General features: G+C 46.3%; 1 protein-coding gene across 1 annotated transcript in view; it reads left to right on the forward strand.

Moving 5' to 3' along the window:
- Positions 1 to 331: 331 nt before the first annotated feature.
- The window catches only part of LOC147990284 (uncharacterized), a 31,456-nt gene continuing 12,465 nt past the window's right edge, over positions 332 to 19,322 (forward strand). The window contains exons 1-4 of the mRNA XM_087537846.1: positions 332 to 643; positions 688 to 1,506; positions 1,574 to 1,825; positions 1,925 to 2,551. Coding sequence (XP_087393972.1) covers positions 332 to 643; positions 688 to 1,506; positions 1,574 to 1,825; positions 1,925 to 2,551 — 2,010 coding nt within the window. The remainder of the gene's footprint in view (positions 644 to 687; positions 1,507 to 1,573; positions 1,826 to 1,924; positions 2,552 to 19,322) is intronic.

Consider the following 19,322-nt stretch of genomic DNA (forward strand, 5'->3'; position numbering starts at 1 on the left):
CATCACCGGCGACTATTGCAGGTCCCTGGAGTGCGCCTGAGACGGCGCCAAGCTAGCCGAGTCGCTGGTCATAGCCGAGGAGCGGTGCCAGCTCGACCGGATCGTCACCTTGGCCAATGAGACATCGGCCGCAGCGGTTCCGGCCGAGGAGCCGACCGACAAGGCCTCGTTCAAGCCCTCCAAGGAGACCAAGAAAGTGAAGCTGAACCCGGAAGACCCCAGCTGCAGCAAGTACATTGTTGTAGGCACCAGCCTCGACAACAAATAGGAAGGCGAGCTCGTCGACTTCCTCCGTGAGAATCGGGATATCTTTGCATGGACCCCAGAGGACATGTCGGTTATCCCGAGGAAGTACGCCGAGCACAAACTCCATGTCTGCAAGGATGCCAAGCATGTCCGCCAACCCCTACGACGTTTCTCCGAAGAGAAGAGAAGGACCATCGGTGAAGAGGTCGCCAAGCTTTTGGCGGCCAGCTTCATCATGGAAGTGTTTTGCCCCAAGTGGCTGGCCAACCCGGTCCTCATCCTGAACAAGAACAACACCTGGCGCATGTGTATCGACTACACCAGCCTGAACAAGGCCTGCCCCAAGGATCCATTCGCCCCCCATGGATCGACCAAGTCATCGACTCCACTGCCGGCTGTGAGCTCCTGTCCTTCCTGGATGCTTACTCCGGCTATCACCAGATAAAGCTGGACCTGGCTGACGCCCTCAAGACGTTCTTCATCACGCCCTTTGGGGCATATTGCTACATTACCATGTCATTTGACCTGAAGAACGCCGGCGCCACCTTCCAGCACTACATGCAGAAATGCTTACTGCCACAACTCGGCAGCAACATCCACGTTTATGTGGACGACGTCATGGTGAAGACCAAGAAGCACCTCACGCTCCTAGACGAGCTGAAGGAAACCTTCCCCAACCTGCGCAAATACAAGGTCAAGCTCAACCCGGAGAAGTGCGTTTTCGGCATCCCGGCCGAAAAGCTACTCGGCTTCCTCGTCTCGGAGCGCGGCATTGAGGCAAACCCGGAGAAGATCAAGGCCATCGAGCGCATGCGCAAGCCAGCTCGGCTGCACAATGTCCAGAAGTTCACCGACTGCTTGGCCTCGGTCAGCCAGTTTCTCAGCCGGCTGGGCGAGAGGGCCCTGCCCTTGTATCAGCTGATGAAGAAGACAATGTTGTTCGAGTGGAACGACCAGGCGGACGAAGCTTTCAGGGACCTCAAGCGCATGCTCTCCACCGCACCCGTCCTGGACGCGCTGGCCAAGAAGGAGCCGTTGTTGCTCTACGTTGCTGCAACCTCGCGGTCGGTCAGCATGGTGATGGTGGTCGAGCAACCAGAGAAGGGCAAGATCCAAGTTGTCCAGCGCCCAGTGTACTACCTGAGCGAGGTGCTCTCCACCTCCAACCAAAACTACCCGCACTACCAGAAGATGTGTTATGGCGTATACTTCACTGCCAAGAAACTGAAGCAGTACTTCCAAGAGCACGTTGTTACCGTGGTCAGCACGACCCCCCTTCGGCGAGATCATCGGGTGCCGGGACGCCTCTGGCCGGGTCACCAAGTAGGCGCTCGAGCTAGCCGGCCACACCATCCTGTACGAGCCTCGCACCATAATCAAGTCCCAAGCTCTGGCCGACTTCCTCGTCGACTGGACCAAGACCCAGTACTTGCCACCGCCGCCAGATTCAACGCACTGGCGCATGCACTTCGACGGCTCCAAGATGCGTCTCGGCCTGGGAGCCGGCATTGTGCTGTCCTCCCCGAAGGGCGACCGTCATCGGTACGTGCTCCAGATCCACTTCACTGCCTCCAACAACGTCGCCGAGTACGAAGCCCTTGTGCATGGCCTCCGGCTTGCCAAGGAACTCGGCATCCGACGCATCCCATGCTACGGTGACTCGGATTTGGCGGTGCAGCAGTGCTCCGGCGAGTGGGACACCCGCGACCCCAACATGGCAAGCTACCGCTTCCTCATCCAGAAGGTGTCCGGATTCTTCGCGGGCTGTGAGTTCCCCCATGTCCTGCATGCGAAAAACGAGGCTGCCGACACGCTCGCCAAGATCGCCTCGGCACGACAGTCCATCCCGTCCGGCATCTCCCTCGAGTACCTGCATAAGCCATCCGTCAAGCCGTCTCCGGACTCCGAGTCCATCTATGTCCTGGACAACCCGGCCACGCCTCAACCCGGCCCGAGGCCTGTGGAACCCGGCCCAGGGACTATGGAACCCAGCCCAGGGACTACCAAACCTGGCCCGGGGGCTGCAGCAGTCGACCCGGCCGCCCTCGTCCCCGACCCGGCCGACGCGGTCCCTAACCCGGGGGCTGCCGCCCCGGAACCCGCCGTGGTGGCCGTCTTTGCCGTAGTAACGGCTCCCTCGTGGTCCCTGCCCATATTAGAGTTTCTAGAGAACGGGGTTCTCCCCATGGATGAGACCGAGGCCCGGCAAGTGCAACGCCGGGCATCCGCCTTCAGCATCATCAACAACGAGCTCGTCAAGCGCAGCTCCACCGGCGTGTTCCAGCGCTGCATCAAGCAAGATCGGGCATTGAGATCCACCTCGACATACACCAGGGAGAGTGCGGGCACCACGCCGCCTCGCGGTCCCTGGTGGCCAAGGCTTTCCGCCATGGTTTCTATTGGCCCACGGCCCTCCAAGACGCTGAGTCGCTTGTCCTCAAATGCGAGGGATGCTAGCGCTTCAGCAAGCGCAGCCACTAGCCGTCCTCAGTACTCCGGACCATCACTAAAAAAAAAGACACGTCCATGACATTTTGGGCCGAACGAAAATCTTTTCTGTCATACTTATGACACTTCTATGACGATAATTGTGACAAAACCCGGTATCATCATAGATGTGGTGTGGTCCTACTTCTATGACAAAAAATCATGACAGAAAATGGGCTTTTCATCCTGGGTAGGCCGGAGACGCAGCTGCATGACATTCTTTGGGCCGTCCATGATGGAAAAAACCTTGGTAGAAGCGAGGGCGCGGAGAATATCGGGGAGTCCCCAGTTACGGTGGGTGGTCGGGGGCCGAGCGATGCGCGTTTCTCTCGTACATACGCCCATGTGTGCAAGGTGGTTGGGGTCTAATTGAACCCGAGTGAGGTTTGGGCTCTAACTGAACCCGAGCGATTGCACTACAAGCTACATGTTCCTGAACCCGAGCGATCGATCGATGGCTGTTAACTGGACCCGATCGAGCGATTCCTTCGCTACTGCTGCTAACTGAAGCCGATCGATGTTGCCTCTGGATGAACAGTGAGCGTTGCGGGGGGGGGGGGGTTGGATGAACAGTTCCCGATGGGGGTGGATGAACAGGACTCGGTGGTGTTGCCTCTAGATGAACAGTACCCCGATCGATCGAGATGGTTGGGGCTGGATGAACAGGACCCCGTGGAGGGCTGGATGAACAGGACCACCCCGTGGAGGGCAGGGTGAACAGTAGACGGTGGACGACAGGATGAATAGTAGCCCGTGGAGGGGTGGTTGAACAGGAGCCCATGGAGAGGGCTAGTTGAACAGTAGCTGGTGGAGTAGCGCACGGTGGAGGCTGGATGAACAGGAGCCCGTGGATGAATTGTCACAGGTGGAGGTTGGAGGAGGTCGACAGTGGATGAACAGTAGCCCGTGGAGGCTGGAGGGGGTTGATGGTGGAGATGAACAGTATCCCGTGGAGTCCCGTTTTGCGGTACGCCACACCCCTCTCGATGAACAGGACCCCCGTTTCGACCATGGCACTCCAACACAAGTCCGTTTCCTCCGTTTTGCGGTACGCCACACCCCCCCGATCAACAGGACCCTCGTTTCGACCGTAGGAGGTCCATTTCCTCCGTTTTGCGGTACGCCAGACCCCTCCCGATGAACAGGATCCCGTTTCGAACGTGGCCGGTTAAACACAAGGTCGTTTTCTCCGTTCTATGGTACGCCAGGCCTCGTTTCCATCGGCTGTTCCGTCCAAGCCCTCCTAATGAACACGACGGCGCATTCTGTTCCGACCCAGCCAGTTTTCTCCCCATGAACACGGCGATGACGCCATTTCTCCGTTCCGACCCAGCCATGTACACGAGCCCTGGCCATACGTATGTGCGAGTAGGCGTTCGAGACCCTGCCCGTATGTACGTATGTGGTTGTATTTTCTTTCTTGCACACTGGTCGATGTACGTACGTGTACATGCTACGTGCGTGCCTCTACTACGACACGTGCGCGCCTCTACATCGACCAGTATGTACGTACACGTTCACGACCAGAATGACAATTCTACGTACGCTTCGACCAGGTGGGTCCCGACTGTCAGGCACTTCCTTGCGTGCGAAGATGTAGCTGGTGGGTCCCAGCAGTCAGGGGCAAATCATTTTTTTGCCCGGACGCACTTCCTTGCGTGCGAAGATGTAGCTGGTGGGTCCCAGTAGTCAGGGGAAACATTTTTTTGCGAAATACGGTGGCCGTCCGATGGGTCCCCGCTGTCAGGTGGAGGAATAATTATTTTGCGCGTAATAAGGAGGCACTTCCTTGCTGCGCCCGTGGACCCAGTTGTCAGCCTCTCCACGTGCAGTCCACGTACGAGTACGAGGGTTCACTGGTTCGCTGCGGTGTGAGGCTGCCGTCGCTGCAGAATAGCAGGGGGTGTGGTGAGTAGAAGGATGGCCTGGCCAGCGGTGGGAATAGTAGGGGGCGGTGAGAAGAGCTGCTAGAGCAGGAGGCTGGAGCAGGTGGTCCCGGCGGCGCTGGAGGAAGAAGACGAGAGATTGAAGATGGATGCCGGTCGTTGGATGTAAATCCAATGGCTAATGATGTCAGAATCATTTGTTGACTAAGTTGACAACGACTTGCATTGGCTTCGGCCTATTGGCCCACATTTTAGCCTCCAAAAATGTGGCACGTATTCAACCCATTTTTCAGAATTTACAGTCTTTTTTTTGCGGGGTAGAATTTACAGTCCATTTGATCTCTTTTTTTTGAATTACAGTCCATTAGCTGGGATGGGTAAACAAATAATGTAGCGTCCATGTGGCCCATTTATGTTTTTCCTAAAAAAATTACAGGCCATTTGCACTTTCTCGAATTACACGATTTTGCTGGGCTGATTCTAATTATAATGTTGGGGTGGGCGCAACAATGTTATCAAAAAATAAACAGGGATTGAGCATTTTGTTATATATATATATAAATGATAAGTGATTTATTATTACATTGGTCTTTAAATCTTACCAAGCTTTTGTACACAATCACCAGGATTTTCGTTGCCAAAAAATCCAGGATTTTATTGTTAAGAAATTATTTTTATAAGTTAACAAGATGTGGGATATTGTTTTCTTACATATGTAAGTATCTGTTAAATATATGATGACAATAACAATAATATATAATAACATATAAAATAATTTAAATATATATAATATAGTTAGAAGGGAAACATAAGTTGGACAAGGCATTCCTATTCTTATATAGAAAAATAGAACAGACCTCTGTGTTTTCTTTAAAAAATATATAAATTGGGCTGCCGATGTTTCAGGAAAAATAAAACCTCGGATGGGAGGTCCATAGGCCGGTCGATACATGACGGCCCTCAAGAAAATACAAACAGCCTTATGGACCTCCCATCCGAGGTCGTGGGCTGCGCATGTTAAAAAAGAAAGCCTAGATGGGGCAGCCCAAAACCCAGCTGATACTTGCTGCCCCAGTGATAATAAATGATACCTGCCAGCTCCCCGGCTTCGTTGTGAATTTATCTCCTATAGTAACTACGTTGAAGCACCTAAAAAATGTAACTATGTTGACAAACCCGTGGGCCCCAACGTCAGTATAGCATTAGGAGGAAGAATTTTTTTGATGAGGCACTTGCTTGCGTACGGCCATAGACCTGGTGGGTCCCGACTGTCCGCCTCTCCATGTATAGTCCTCTCCAGATTCATCTCGTTTGTTCAGCATGTTTACAACGGCAGACAGCGGCGTCGCGGCGAGCGCACAAAGGCGCAGGAGGAGATCCGACAACCTAAGGAAGTGCCTTATTACTAACGAAACAACTAAACTAGCCTAGTGGCCGAGTGACACTACCCGACAGCTATTCCACCTGTGCAGAGAAAATATCTCCAAAATTTTTGCCTTTGCCTTTATTGACATGTGGGTCCCAATTGTCATATACACACACCACGTCCTACACTTGCCAAAACTTCGTCCCTCGTTTTCTCTGTTTTTCGCACACTCGACATGGTGTGGGCATTTTTAAAATAGCATATCTTTTTGACTGTGCATCATATGAAGATGTGCTATGCATGAATGTTGATCATCATGATGTTAACTGGCTGGTAGTTCCAGTTTCGACCATGAATAAAACTTCTAGCATGATGTTAACACTGTTTGAAAAGGCCGTGTTAATATAATTGCTCTGCCTCTGAAAGTTGTAGTTTCTTATCTGAAACTGAACTTGGAATTTCTTATCTGAAACTGAAACTTGCAGTTTCTTCTCTGAGAATCACACTGTCTGCACTTTTATACTCCTATGAAACTACATTTTTTAAGTGCTAAAAATAGATCTCTAGAATTGGTGCTTCTTTCAGAAAAGAGTACACCCCTAGAAAACTGCCAATATAAGCTACTAGTATTTTTTAAGTCTAAGCTACTAGTATTTGGTTAGAGGATTTGCTGCCGAGAAAGATCTGTCCACAGTGAGCGCCACACATCCCACCGATGGTGGGGGTGCCAATGCTTAAATGGAGCAGGGTTGGTGTCGGTAATTTTTACTTGGCACCTTGCACTCTGCATATACGCCGGTTCCATCCATACATTTGTGTAGTTCCACCAAATGCAGCTGGATAACCGTGTTTGCACAGATAATGAAAAGGCGTGATTAGATTATAGTGGCACTAGTTGATGAAGCATACACTAATAAACAGAAGAAAATATTACATCATACTGGAAATCGACCCAAGTCTCCCCGATACACCTTCTACCAGTGATGAACTTTAGTGTACAGCGGTAGTACAAGGAGGGGCCTTGACACATTCAAATCTCTATTTTTGTGCAGATCAACTAAAATTAAGCACCCCAGTTTGCAGAAACGCTTAAACATTAATAATGGGACTAGTTGATGAAATATACATTAACAAAGAGAAGCACTTTCTTTATCTACATTGGAAATGAAATGATAGAGAGGACACTCGCTCTATTTTAACTGTATTATTACTTCATTTGATCAGTGACACTAGGGTCGAGCAGGTGGCAAACGAGGTGTACCGTGCGTCACAAGGATGAAGGCCGGGGGTGCTTAGACTGGAATGCTGAAGCTGGCTCTTTCAGCCCCTATCTTCCCCCTGATGTTTCTGTGGTAGCATTTGGGTTGTAGTCCAAACTTGGACGAGCTGGTGCTGCGTCCCTTTACCTGCCTAGCTTATGTGGTGAACTTGTCTCCTGCTAGTACTCAATCCGTTCTAGTAGTAGTTGCATAACTGCCCATTTACACTGAGATGTTGTCGGATAATGGTTCTCTATGGTTGGGTTTCTTTAATGAAATCGGAGGGAACCCCCTCTTTCAATATATAAAAAAATAGTGGCACTAGTGGTGCCAAAACATTGCCTCAAATTAATAGTGCCACTAGATTAAGGTGCAAAATAATAACATTACCGCTTTATCATGGCAGTGCCAAAACAGTCACTACTAGGAAAAGGGCTATAGATAGGATTGACACTAATGGCGCACCAGGGAAGTAGTGCGCCACTACTATATACTAATGGCGCACCAGTTGGTGATGCGCCATTAGTGTGGAAGACACTAATGGCGCACCAGAAAACAGGTGCGCCACTAGTGATATTTTTTTTTCATTTTTACATACATACTAATGGCGCATCCTACCGAAGTGCGCCATTACTAGTTCTAACTAGTAATGGCGCACCAGACAGGGAGTGCGCCAGTACTGAATTTTTTTATTCTTTTTTTTTGCAAAACTACTAATGGCGCACCGCCTCACAGTGCGCCATTACTAGTTTAAACTACTAATGGCGCACCCTGTAGAAGTGCGCCATTAGTATATATTTTGATATCATGAATATTTTTAAATTTCATGGGCACTTTTTGATATCATGAATATTTTTAAATTTCATGGGAACTTTTTGAATTCATGAATATTTTTTCAAATTTGATGATATTTTTTCATACTTAATATGATAAAATATTGAATATTCATGAGGACACTCGATCTCGATCCCCCTCCATCTCGATCTCGATTCCCCCTCCATCTCGATCTCGATCCCACCCGCGCCTCCTCTCCCCTCTTCATTTTTTAAAAAATAATAATAAAAAAGTGTAGACTACAATTGTTGTTAAACAACAATTATTACTGTTTTATAAAAAATATTACTGTTTCATATTCATATTCATTTTCTAAAAAATTATTACATGCAACAAAAAATATTACTTATGGCGCACCTCTCACTGGTGCGCCATTGCTATATATAAAAAAGATTACTAATGGCGCACCTCTGCCTGGTGCGCCATTGCTATGTAAAAAAAGATTACTAATGGCGCACCTCTGCGTGGTGCTCCATTGCTATGTAAAAAAAAGATTACTAATGGCGCACCGACCGCAGGTGCGCCATTAGTAAGATTCCCCCTAGCTAATTCCCTCCATCTCACCAGATCCCCTTCATCCCTCTCCCTCGCCCCCTAGCTAATTCCCCCCGCTGCCCCGACCCACGCCGCCGCCGCCGACCCCCCGCACCCTCCCCCGCTCCACCGCCGCTGACGACCCACCGCACCCTCCCCCGCTCCACCGCCGCCGACGACCCCCCGCACCCTCCCCCGCTCCACCGTCACAAATGAATGCAACTAAAAATCCAAAAAAACAAATTTGTTTATATTTTCAAATAACAAATTTGATGATATTTTCAAATAATAAATTTGATGATATTTTTTCGATTCATAAATATTTTCAAATAACAAATTTGATGATATTTTTAAAAAAATATTACTGTTTTTATAAAAATTTATTACAGTTTCATATTCATATTCATTTTCATATTCATATTCATATTAATTTTCTATTAAATTATTAGATGCAACAAAATAACAATAATAAAATCTTACTTATGGCGCACGGCTGGCTGGTGCGCCACTGCTATCTAAAAAAAGAATACTAATGGCGCACCGTCTCGGGGGTGCGCCATTGCTATAAAAAAACATACTAATGGCGCACCGCCAGGGGGTGCGCCATTAGTAATCTTTCCCCCTAGTCGCCCGATCCCTTCGTCCCTCCCGCTCGCCAGATTCACTCCCCCTCACCAGATTCATCCCCCCCTAGTCGCCCGACGACCCCACGCCCCGCCTCGCCGTCTCGGTCCTCGCCGCCGACGGCCTGCCCTGCTCCTTCCCTCCACTCCTCAATCGCCCTGTCGGTCCTCGCCGCTGACGACCTTCCCTGCTCCTTCCCTCCACCCCGAGCGCCGCCGCCGCGCGTCACCGCGGCCACCGACCGCCCCGTCCTCCGTCATCATGCCTAGGAGCTGCGCCAGGAGCAACACCATCATCACCTTCATCGCCTACGTCCACGGATTGGAGCCGGGTCATCAAGGATCGAGCGCATCGACCTCTTCTTCCTCATCACCGACCACTGCTTCTCGGCGTCGATCCGCGCTGCCCCGACCACCCTCGGCCTCGCCGTCTCCTTCCCCAGCTCCGCGGTGAGCATCTCCATCGATTCCCCTGTTTTTCTCCTTATTTAGTCACCGTTTGTGCATGCGGGTCGTGCTCACCGCGCCGGCCGCCCCTCGCTGTAGATTCTCTGATGTCCTTACCTGAAACTGAATATAAAGTCACTTTAAAAGTCAGTCTCCTGATCTGAATATAAACTTTATCTAAAACTGAAACTGAAACAGATGCAGTCATAAAAATTCAGTTAAAAATTCAATTTTAGAGCTTGGCTCCTGATCTAAATATAAAGTGTACGACAAGCTTATATTGCAAGAAAGTTTAAAATTCAATCTAAAACTCAATGTAAAATTCAGTTAAAGTGATCTGAATATAAAAACTCTTGGAGTAAAAATTCAGTCTAAAAGTCAGTTAAAGTTTCAGTTTTAGAGTAATTTTCAGTTTGTAAAACTGAGAAGTGTATTTTTTATTTTGAAACTTAGTGTAACTATTTTCAATTTTGATGGAAAATCAGTCTAAAAGTCAGGAGGGGGATCTCTGTAGATTGCATATACAGATTTCTTGAACAGTGCTATCAATTACAAATAGAGCAATGTTGAAAATGAAACAAAAGGAATTGGAAAACCAGAAAGATAGGCATTCTGTTGTAAGTAAGCTAAGATAAAAAAGTGTTTACTTTAAGTAATTATTTACAACAAGCATTGTGTAGGAAAATGTCATGCAGGCTGTAACTTGAACTTGAAGAACTCCTTAGATAGTTTTTTTAGTCTCCTTATACAAAGCAAGCTGAAGTTTGAAACCTATTTCTCCTAAGCAGACACTGAAAAATTGCAGATAAGTAGACACTAAAAATTGCAGCCATGTCAAAGTGTCATTTCATTTGGGAGCAGTAACGAAAACTGTATGTGCTGTCATAGGTGTTGTGCTGTCAAAAACTGTATGTGCAATCTCCAGAACAATTATGCTTATGTGAAAACTGTATGTGCAATCTCCAAATGTATCATCATAATGTAGGTGCTGTGTTGTGTGATTCTTCATGCTGAGAACTACAGCTTTTTCAACTTGCTGGACTATATGTTCATTGGTACTACTTGTGATGCTGCTGCTGTACTACTTGGGAATTTTGTCAACTTGTGATGCTGCTGCTGTACCCCAAGAGGCCCTTGAGTTTGCCGGAATGTCGATTAACTTCCGTTCCGGCAAATTCGGGTACTCCATATGTCCTATTTTCAGCAAAGGTCATGCTAAAATTTTCCGTGAATTTTAGCATGACTTTGCTAAAAATAGGACATATGGGGTACTTGCGACTAATGCATGGGCCGGGGTATCTTAGTACTTAGTTAAGTAGGATCAATTGCCCCGCCATTCTTGCTGCATTAAACCATAGGTGGCAATAGAGCCAAGTGATTAGGCCCAACTTAGAATTCTCGTTAGCATCGATAAACCCTAGATGATAAACCCAACATAGGTGGCAATAGAGCCAAGTGATTAGTGCCAAGTGATTAGGCCCAACCTAGGGTGCCTTGGCATCGATAAACCCTAAATGATGAAAACTTAACTTCACTTCTATAGGGTGCCTCGGTGTCGATGAGAACCTAAATGATGTCCGCTTAGGCTTTTAGGGTGCCTCGGCGTCGACAAAACCTAAATGATGAAAGCTTAGGCTTTTAGGGTGCCTCGACGTCGACAAACCGTAAATGATAAAACCTTGGCTTTTAGGGTGCCTCGGTGTTGATAAGAACCTAAATGATGAAAGCTTAGGCTTTTAGGGTGCCTCAGCATTGACAAACCCTAAATGATAAAAGCTTAGCTTTTAGGATGCCTCGGTGTCGACAAACCCTAAATGATGTAGTTTTGAATTATGAACGTAGGATATGTCGTCATCATCATCGGATGACGAAAGTCTCCCGGTGGAGTGCGACTGGTGCCACGACGATCGAGATCTGTGCGACATGCCTCACCTGGACGATGATCGGCGCTTCAGCATTAAGCTCGAGGAGACCTTCGAAGTTGAAATGGTACACAACGACGACAAGTGTTATTTTCATACTTAAGCATGACTTCAACTATTTCAACGTGTAATTTTCATCTTTTAAAATTCGAGTATAGCTTATCCCATGCCATGCAAGATGCTATGTCTTGGAGAGGATGGATTTTGAAGACCATAAAATTTCTGAAACAAAGAAAATTCACCAAAGGACTCATCACGATGTGGACTTTGAAGTAAATCTATATAACTCTGAGAGCGTAACCCATTTTGGTTGCAAAAATTGGGAAGCATTTTGCAAGATGTATGGTTTTGATGAGGGTATGCTTATCACCATGGATCTTGGTAATCCTGACATCAACCAAGACAATATGGACATTTGGGTCCTTGTTGATACGCCTCTAGTTCTACCGCTATGTGAGTTTCTCAAACATAGTTATTAGCTAATTTATATTGTTTATTTCAAAATAGTTGATAGCTTATTTCCATTGACAGCTTATTTTTATTGTTCAAAGAATGTGCGGGAGATGATAGACAAAACCCACTACACCGATGGCTCCGAATTAACAACTTACAAGGAGAAAAATCATCTGGTCGGATTTTGTACTGACATTGAGAATTACATTATCCACAATCAAACTCCTCAACATTATGGTAAATACGTGCCACTAGTGCATGTGTTCAACTACAGTAACTACCATGGAGATACCCTGGTAAGATTTTTACTATTACGACATTCGTGCATCTTTTGCATACTTCTAAAACTAGTACACATTGCTAACTATGAAGTTATTACTATGTTTTTCAACAGATAATCCCAGAGAATTGTGTGCCTCATATGATGTATCAGAAAGGTAGTGTTAATGTTTTGAACATACAGCCAGGTCGTCCTACGAATCACAACTGTCCATACGAGATTTCTAGAAGAAGTGGAGACATGAAAATCAAAGGATGGAAAAAATGTATGGACAGTCGTAAGGAGCTTCTTGGAAGCAAAAGGAAGCGAAGTGCAAGAATTGGAGACAAGATGTTCTCCATTCTCCATAATGGAGAGTCAGAGTCTATATTGTTTTATGCTATTTTAGCTTAAATAGGGTATTTAGGTTCTGCCTAATACTGATGATCATGTGCTAAGAACAATTAAGTAGGGTTGGTTCGATGACTATCAAGATGATGATCGTATGACTTGTTATGAATAACAAGTAGAAGTTGTATGATGATGATTAGTAGGACTTGTTAGGATTAGTATTACTTCCGACAAACTCGATACTCGCGGTCTCGAGACTTGTAATGTTTTATCTTTGTTTGGTCTTTTGAATTCAGAGACTAATATGATGAATTGTATTCGGAGACTAATCTTCTATTGTATTCGATGAATCTGCTGTTGCTGTGTGCTACTGTCTATATTCTGTCAAATAATATATTTTGTAACATGTGCAAAAATCAGAAAAGTAAAAAAAATAAAACCTAATATTCATAATAATGGCGCATCACTACAGAGTACGCCATTAGTATGCCAAGTATACTAATGGCGCATCCATCCGTAGTGCGCCATTAGTGTGCAAAAGCACATGGTTAAATATGGCCCCTGGGAGGCATACTAATGGCGCATGGTGTTATATACTAATGGCGCACTGGGTGGTGCGCCATTAGTATACCAGATAGTAATGGCGCACCAGTGGTGCGCCATTAGTAAAAAATACTAGTGGCGTGATACTAATGGCGCACCAGTGATGCACCATTAGTAGGCAAAACTGGTGCGCCATTAGTAGGCCTTTTCCTAGTAGTGAGTAGCATAAGAGTAGGATCAACATGCAGGATCTTTGGAAAACAGTCAGACCAAAAAGGAACATACCTCGTGATGGGAACCATATCTGCAGTCAGCGCCATCGTAGAAGGGATGACACCAGTCACCAACATGGATCATTCAATTCATGGGACCTTTTGGTGCAGCTCACCTAAAATGAAGCAATGTCCCATGAGCTAGCAGCTTCTTCTTATTCTTCTTTTTTAAGAAAAGGGCTCCAGCCCCGGTTCCATTTCCATCAGAAAACGAAACCCACAGAGCTTCTTCATTAGATGCAATAAAATTGAGCAACATCAAGGTTGGTCGTGAAGCTCCTGGAGAGTAGGCGGACCAGGACAGTTGCATCTCTAACGAAAAGAAGCAGCTTATTTTAATTGGAAATTTAGAAGGGCATGAAAAAAGTGGCATTGATTCATATTACTAGAGGCATTACATTGAAAACAACATTGGTTTGACGTGTCCTTACTTTTGACAGTACGACTGCTACGTTTTACCAGTGGCATTACATAAGAGCGGCTCGGGGCAAAAAACATCAGAAGAGGATATCTGGGTTGGTCCCATTTTTTCGGTATATAGCCACCTTATACTGTGTGAGGCTAGCAAATCTAGTGCTGGACTTACTCTGTTGACTTGTCCCCCAGTCCCCACTTTCTTTCCTTTTTCAACCAATAGATCGGGTTTATATTGAGTGTGTACTGCATTCCCTTTATTTCCCTATTAGACCTAGAGACCAGTTGGATAGCCAGTCTCTGCTACTTTTCGCCCCCATTATTTCCTCTTTCGAGCAAGTCCTAGATTCAGGCAACAAATCTTCCCCCACCCCCACCCCCTTTCTTCCTTGTTTGAACCAAGTACTACTAGATTCGAGTGCATGAACTAGTTTTACCTCTTAACAGTAAAAAATTAGGTGGTTTTCGAACAGCCGATCGATCCTATCTACACGAGGGGACCTGAGAAATAGTAAAATATACAAATGCAGCGATGTCAGGAGTTCGGGAAGTAGAGCAAGGCCAGTTTCAAAGGAAGTTATACCTGAGGGTCGCCGGGATGTCGCTAGGTGGGCGGAGGGAGGCCGGATCTGCCCACACTACGGCAGCGAGGAAGAAGGGGTGGGAGGCCCTCCATCGCCAGCGATGCTTGGGAGAGAACAGCAAGGCACGCTGATCGGGACGCACCGGCAGTGGGTAAGAGCCGTCGCCAAGGACGACCGCGTGAACGTTGCACCTTCTCACCTTCCCCGGCGGAGAGGATCTGGCTGGATCTGTGACCAGCGGTGAGTAGAGAGAGAGAGTGTGTGTGGCCACCGCTGTCGTGTTTAGATCTAGAGAGGACGAGACAGTGTGAAGAGAGCAACACTAGCAAGCAAGTGCGGAGGCTCCTGCCTATATAGTGGAGTACTAGTTTTCTTTTGTCTACCGGCCGGAGCCGACTTGACCTCGGCAATGACTGTCGAGAAGTCTTCATGCATGTGCCCCGGAGGCGCAGTTGTCATCATTTTGATCATAACACGAAAAAATGCCTATATAACACGAAAAAATGCCACACGACAAGAAATCATAACCTCACTGCCCAAAGGAGACAAGATGAATCCCGATGGACAAACTAGACGAGGATCAAAGCTCAAATTAAAGATAAACTCGTAGAAAAGGGGTCCGTCGATAGATGTCCTAATTAACAATGCCGGCTTGACCTAGATGACAGCCGAGTAGTCTTCGTGGATGTCTGCTGGAGTCTGGTCACACGCATGGATGAACTGATCTTCCGTGTCTTGCAGGGATCATCCAGGTACCAACGTATGTACTACTTCTATTAACTCAGCCGACTTGCGGGGCCGGGGTGTGTGCCTATGGTCGGTTCTCAATTGCGGTCCCACATGTGTGTGCAAATGCAATATGACGCGCGTTCCATTCGGTGAGTGGTGTGCCAGACCGACCGACCATTTAGGGTGCGACGCGAACGCGACCGGCGTGTTGTATACTCCGTACATGTGTACCACCGTTTTCTTGAGGCTTTGCTCCATGGCGCAATCCATGGATACAAAATTAGTATACTATAGTATTTAAAAGTCGAGGGCGGGGCTTTTCCCACACGGTAGGCGAGGCAGTTCCGCCTAGTCAGTTCGACAGAGATGCGAGAAGATGAGGGAGTAGGCTGCTGCAAACGTAGGTGTGTGTGATTTGACAGTGAGTTATTGTTGGACAGGTGGGGCCTGGTGATTTGACTTGCCATTATCATTTTAACTGCGGCGCTACGACCGGCTTGAGTCTCCCGATTCCTGACCACCTCCATACAGGTGCCTCTCCTGATGCTCCACCATGTAGAGGCTGGCTCTTTCTTGAGAGCCCACTCCTCCACTTTTTCCTTGCCTCTTTCCCCCAAATACGCAAAAATGCCATGTAAAGCGGGCTTATAGCCCACTATTGTACTTGATCCTACAGGTGCTAAGCCTGCCACATAGGCATAAAGTCTGATGTGGCAAGTTAATTAAGAAGAGACAAACTAGTTTGGTGACCCCAGGAAGAACGGTGATAAGCGCGTGTACCTAGATGAAGCAAACTTAGCAACAAAAAACTAAGCAACTATGCATTGGGGACTTGAGTTGCTAAGCCATTTAATGCCCATAGCACCCCATCTAAGAACCATTTCATTGGAAGAGCTCACTCCTTGGCAAATCCAATAAATACTACGAAGAGTTAGATAGAGAGAAGTAAACAAAAAAAATACTCTTATAGCTAACCTTGTTGTATGAGTGACTAAGTGATGACTATGTATGACATGCCAACATCAGATAGCATAGATATGTAACGTGTGGGTTCCAAGCAGGCTTCCGAGATTTTTTTTAATTTTGTTGGCTCTTGCAACACTTGGATTATTTATTAATATAACCCAGCAGCGATGCTTCCATTTTAACACATGTACTAGTGTGCTAAAACTACTACTGTACCTGCTTCTTCTTAGCTTGAGTAGTACATCAGACTTGTATTAACTTGTGTTAATTGTATTAACTTGTAGCCTAGTCACTACAGTCATCTTGTGCTTTTATCTTCTCTGTGATGTCATTTCCCTTTGAGTCTACTTATTGAAGACCTTATGCTCATATATCTTTTTAGTCCCTCTATTTCCATAAATGTGACACTGTTTTGTTTCTAAATACTTGACACATACAAGTTTGAGGGCATTATCCTAAACCCTTGCTATGATTGATCCATCTCCTCTACTTTGTTACTTGTGCTTAATTGAGATGTTACTCAAGGGTAGTGTTTGGGCCATCATATATAAATGACATGGTCGCTTACTTTAATATGTGTGTTGACTCAAAACTGTCAAAATATCTAGAAAGAGAGTGAACTCACTTCACAGATTCTTTCAATCTTCAATGGTTATGGTTTTTGCATTATAGATTCTTAATCTCGGCTTATTCCAGATTCTTCCAAGTGCTAGCTAGCTCCAAAAGCAAATCGTCTTAATTTGGAAGATGCAACTTTCTATTAGAATCCATTCTCCTGCTCTTTTTCTTGTATTGTATGTCATCCATTGTTCAACCCTGTTGGTAAGTTCTTGTAGTGTGTTTCTCTGTTCAGAAGTGCATTTTTATTTTAGGATTTGCTTCCTGTGTGGGACTGGATGGCTGGTACTGGATGGCTAAGTATTAAAACAATTTGGTTACTATAGCACTTTAATTATCTTATATGTGTTTGATTTTTCCGGATTACATGATGGCATTCTATGATTCTGTTTAACAACTTAAGTATATGTATGAATGTGCTCGAGTCCATGATTTATTGTTGTGTTTAACAACTTAACTATATGTATGAATGTGCTACATTTAGATCGACCTATCATAGAAATCTACTTAATTTGAACTGGAAGTAGATAGTACTAACAGTCAGATTGTATTCCTGTTCTGCTGTTGTTATTTGTTAATATACAGATACAGCCGTATGTATAGTCACTAACACTTGGACTTGCCAAAACATTCATGCAGGTTGTTGGTGGACATGGTGGTGATCCTCCTGTTAGGAGGTAGAGGATGTGAGCTGAGCTGCTGTCTGGTTGAGGAAGAAAGTCACTGTCTTTACTGGCAAAACAAATTGCTGCGGCAGCCATGCTTGTGAGCTTATGATGTTCTTAGTTTGTCGGTTTCTGTGAATCGTTCTCTGTGATGTATGATGTATTGCTGATGTTAGCTGTAAATGTGATGTATGAGTTGACTTGATGGTTCGTTTGAGGTTGTCATTGGAGTGGATTATCTCTTGTGAAGCTGACTGTTAGTTAACATGAGTTAAACTAATACATACACTTGATGCAGTTCCTTTGAGGCTGTCTTGTGAAGGTTACTGCTAGTTAACATGAGTTAAACTATTACATGCATTGGGACCCATCTGACTAGTGGACCACTTTAAAAAAAAAGGAAAACTAAGTATTAAGAAATAAGACCACGACCCAAAAATAAAAAGGCTACAATGTTGGGCTTGGCCCATGAAGCTGACCAAAAATTCATAGAAAAAAAACAGTAAATGGGCTGAATTGTTGGGCGGCCCATATAGACACCAAATTGGAACGGATTGAATCTTATCAATGACCTTTTCAATTGGTCACAACTTTGCCACGTCAGATTGCCACGTCGGATCCGACATGGCCTGGGTAGACAGCCAGTGACCAAAACAAAAGGTCATGGGTTCAACGACCAAAACAAAAGGTCATGGGTTCAACGACCTTCTGTTTTGGTCGTAAACGTCTACGACCTTCTCACAGAGAAGGTCGTTAATTTAAGTTTACGACCGCCAGCTTTTGACCTTCAGTTTTTGGTCACAAAAAGGTCACAAATGAAAAACAATGACCTTTTAGTGACCAATAGTCAAGGTCACAAGTTGACATATTTCTTGTAGTGGATTCTAGAACAAAGGAGAACCACTGCTGTTTTGAGATTTGTGCATTATGCTTAAGTTCAACCATGGAGTCTGCTAGATTGTACATGTGGCAAAATCCGGCGAGGGGCTGGAAGATGGTGCGAGGGGCCGAGTGGAGGGATACTATGAAGGGGTGCACAACTGCGAGATCGATATTTAGAGAGAGGGGGCGAGAACGTGCACTGTTGCGCGCAGTGGCGGAGCCATGAAAAATGTCCCATGAGCTAGGGGCCAAGCATTGCTAATCCTTTATGAGGAGGGCCAATTCATCAACTTAAACCATTTCTACCAGCAATTGTCTAATGATCACATTCATATTAGCCTCGATATATAGTGATGTTAGGGGGGCAGGGCCCTTGCTGCCCCCTGTCTTGGCCATTGTGCACGTGTATGAGAGATGAAGCGGAAGGCATGGATGATGAGAGGGGGGCGTTGTGTTGGGGAACGTAGTAATTTCAAAAAAATTCCTACCCACACGCAAGATCATGGTGATGCATAGCAACGAGAGGGGAGAGTATTGTCTACATACCCTCGTAGACCGAACACGGAAGCGTTATATCAACGCGGTTGATATAGTCGTACGTATTCACGATCCAACCGATCCAAGTACCGAAAGCACGGCACCTCCGAGTTCTGCACACGTTCGGCTCGGTGACGTTCTCGCCTTCTCGGTCCAGCAAGAGGGGCGAAGTAGTAGATGAGTTCCGGCAGCACGACAGCGTGGTGACGGTGTTGGTGAAGAACAATCTCCATAGGGCTTCGCCTAAGCACTACGAAAACTATGACGGAGGATAAACTAGAGAGGACAGGGTTGCCGGCACACGGCTTGGTGTTTCTTGATGTGTCTTTGGTGCTAGCCCTGCCCCTCTATTTATATGTTGAGCCCTGGGGTCGAAACTTGGAGCAAAAGCCTCCTCAAAGTCGGTTTTGCCCGAAAGGGAAAAAGTCCCACTCAGACTCCAGGA

This window comes from Triticum urartu, chromosome 1A (assembly GCF_056163025.1).
Source record: "Triticum urartu cultivar PI428250 chromosome 1A, HENAU_Tu73, whole genome shotgun sequence".
Taxonomy (NCBI): domain Eukaryota; kingdom Viridiplantae; phylum Streptophyta; class Magnoliopsida; order Poales; family Poaceae; genus Triticum; species Triticum urartu.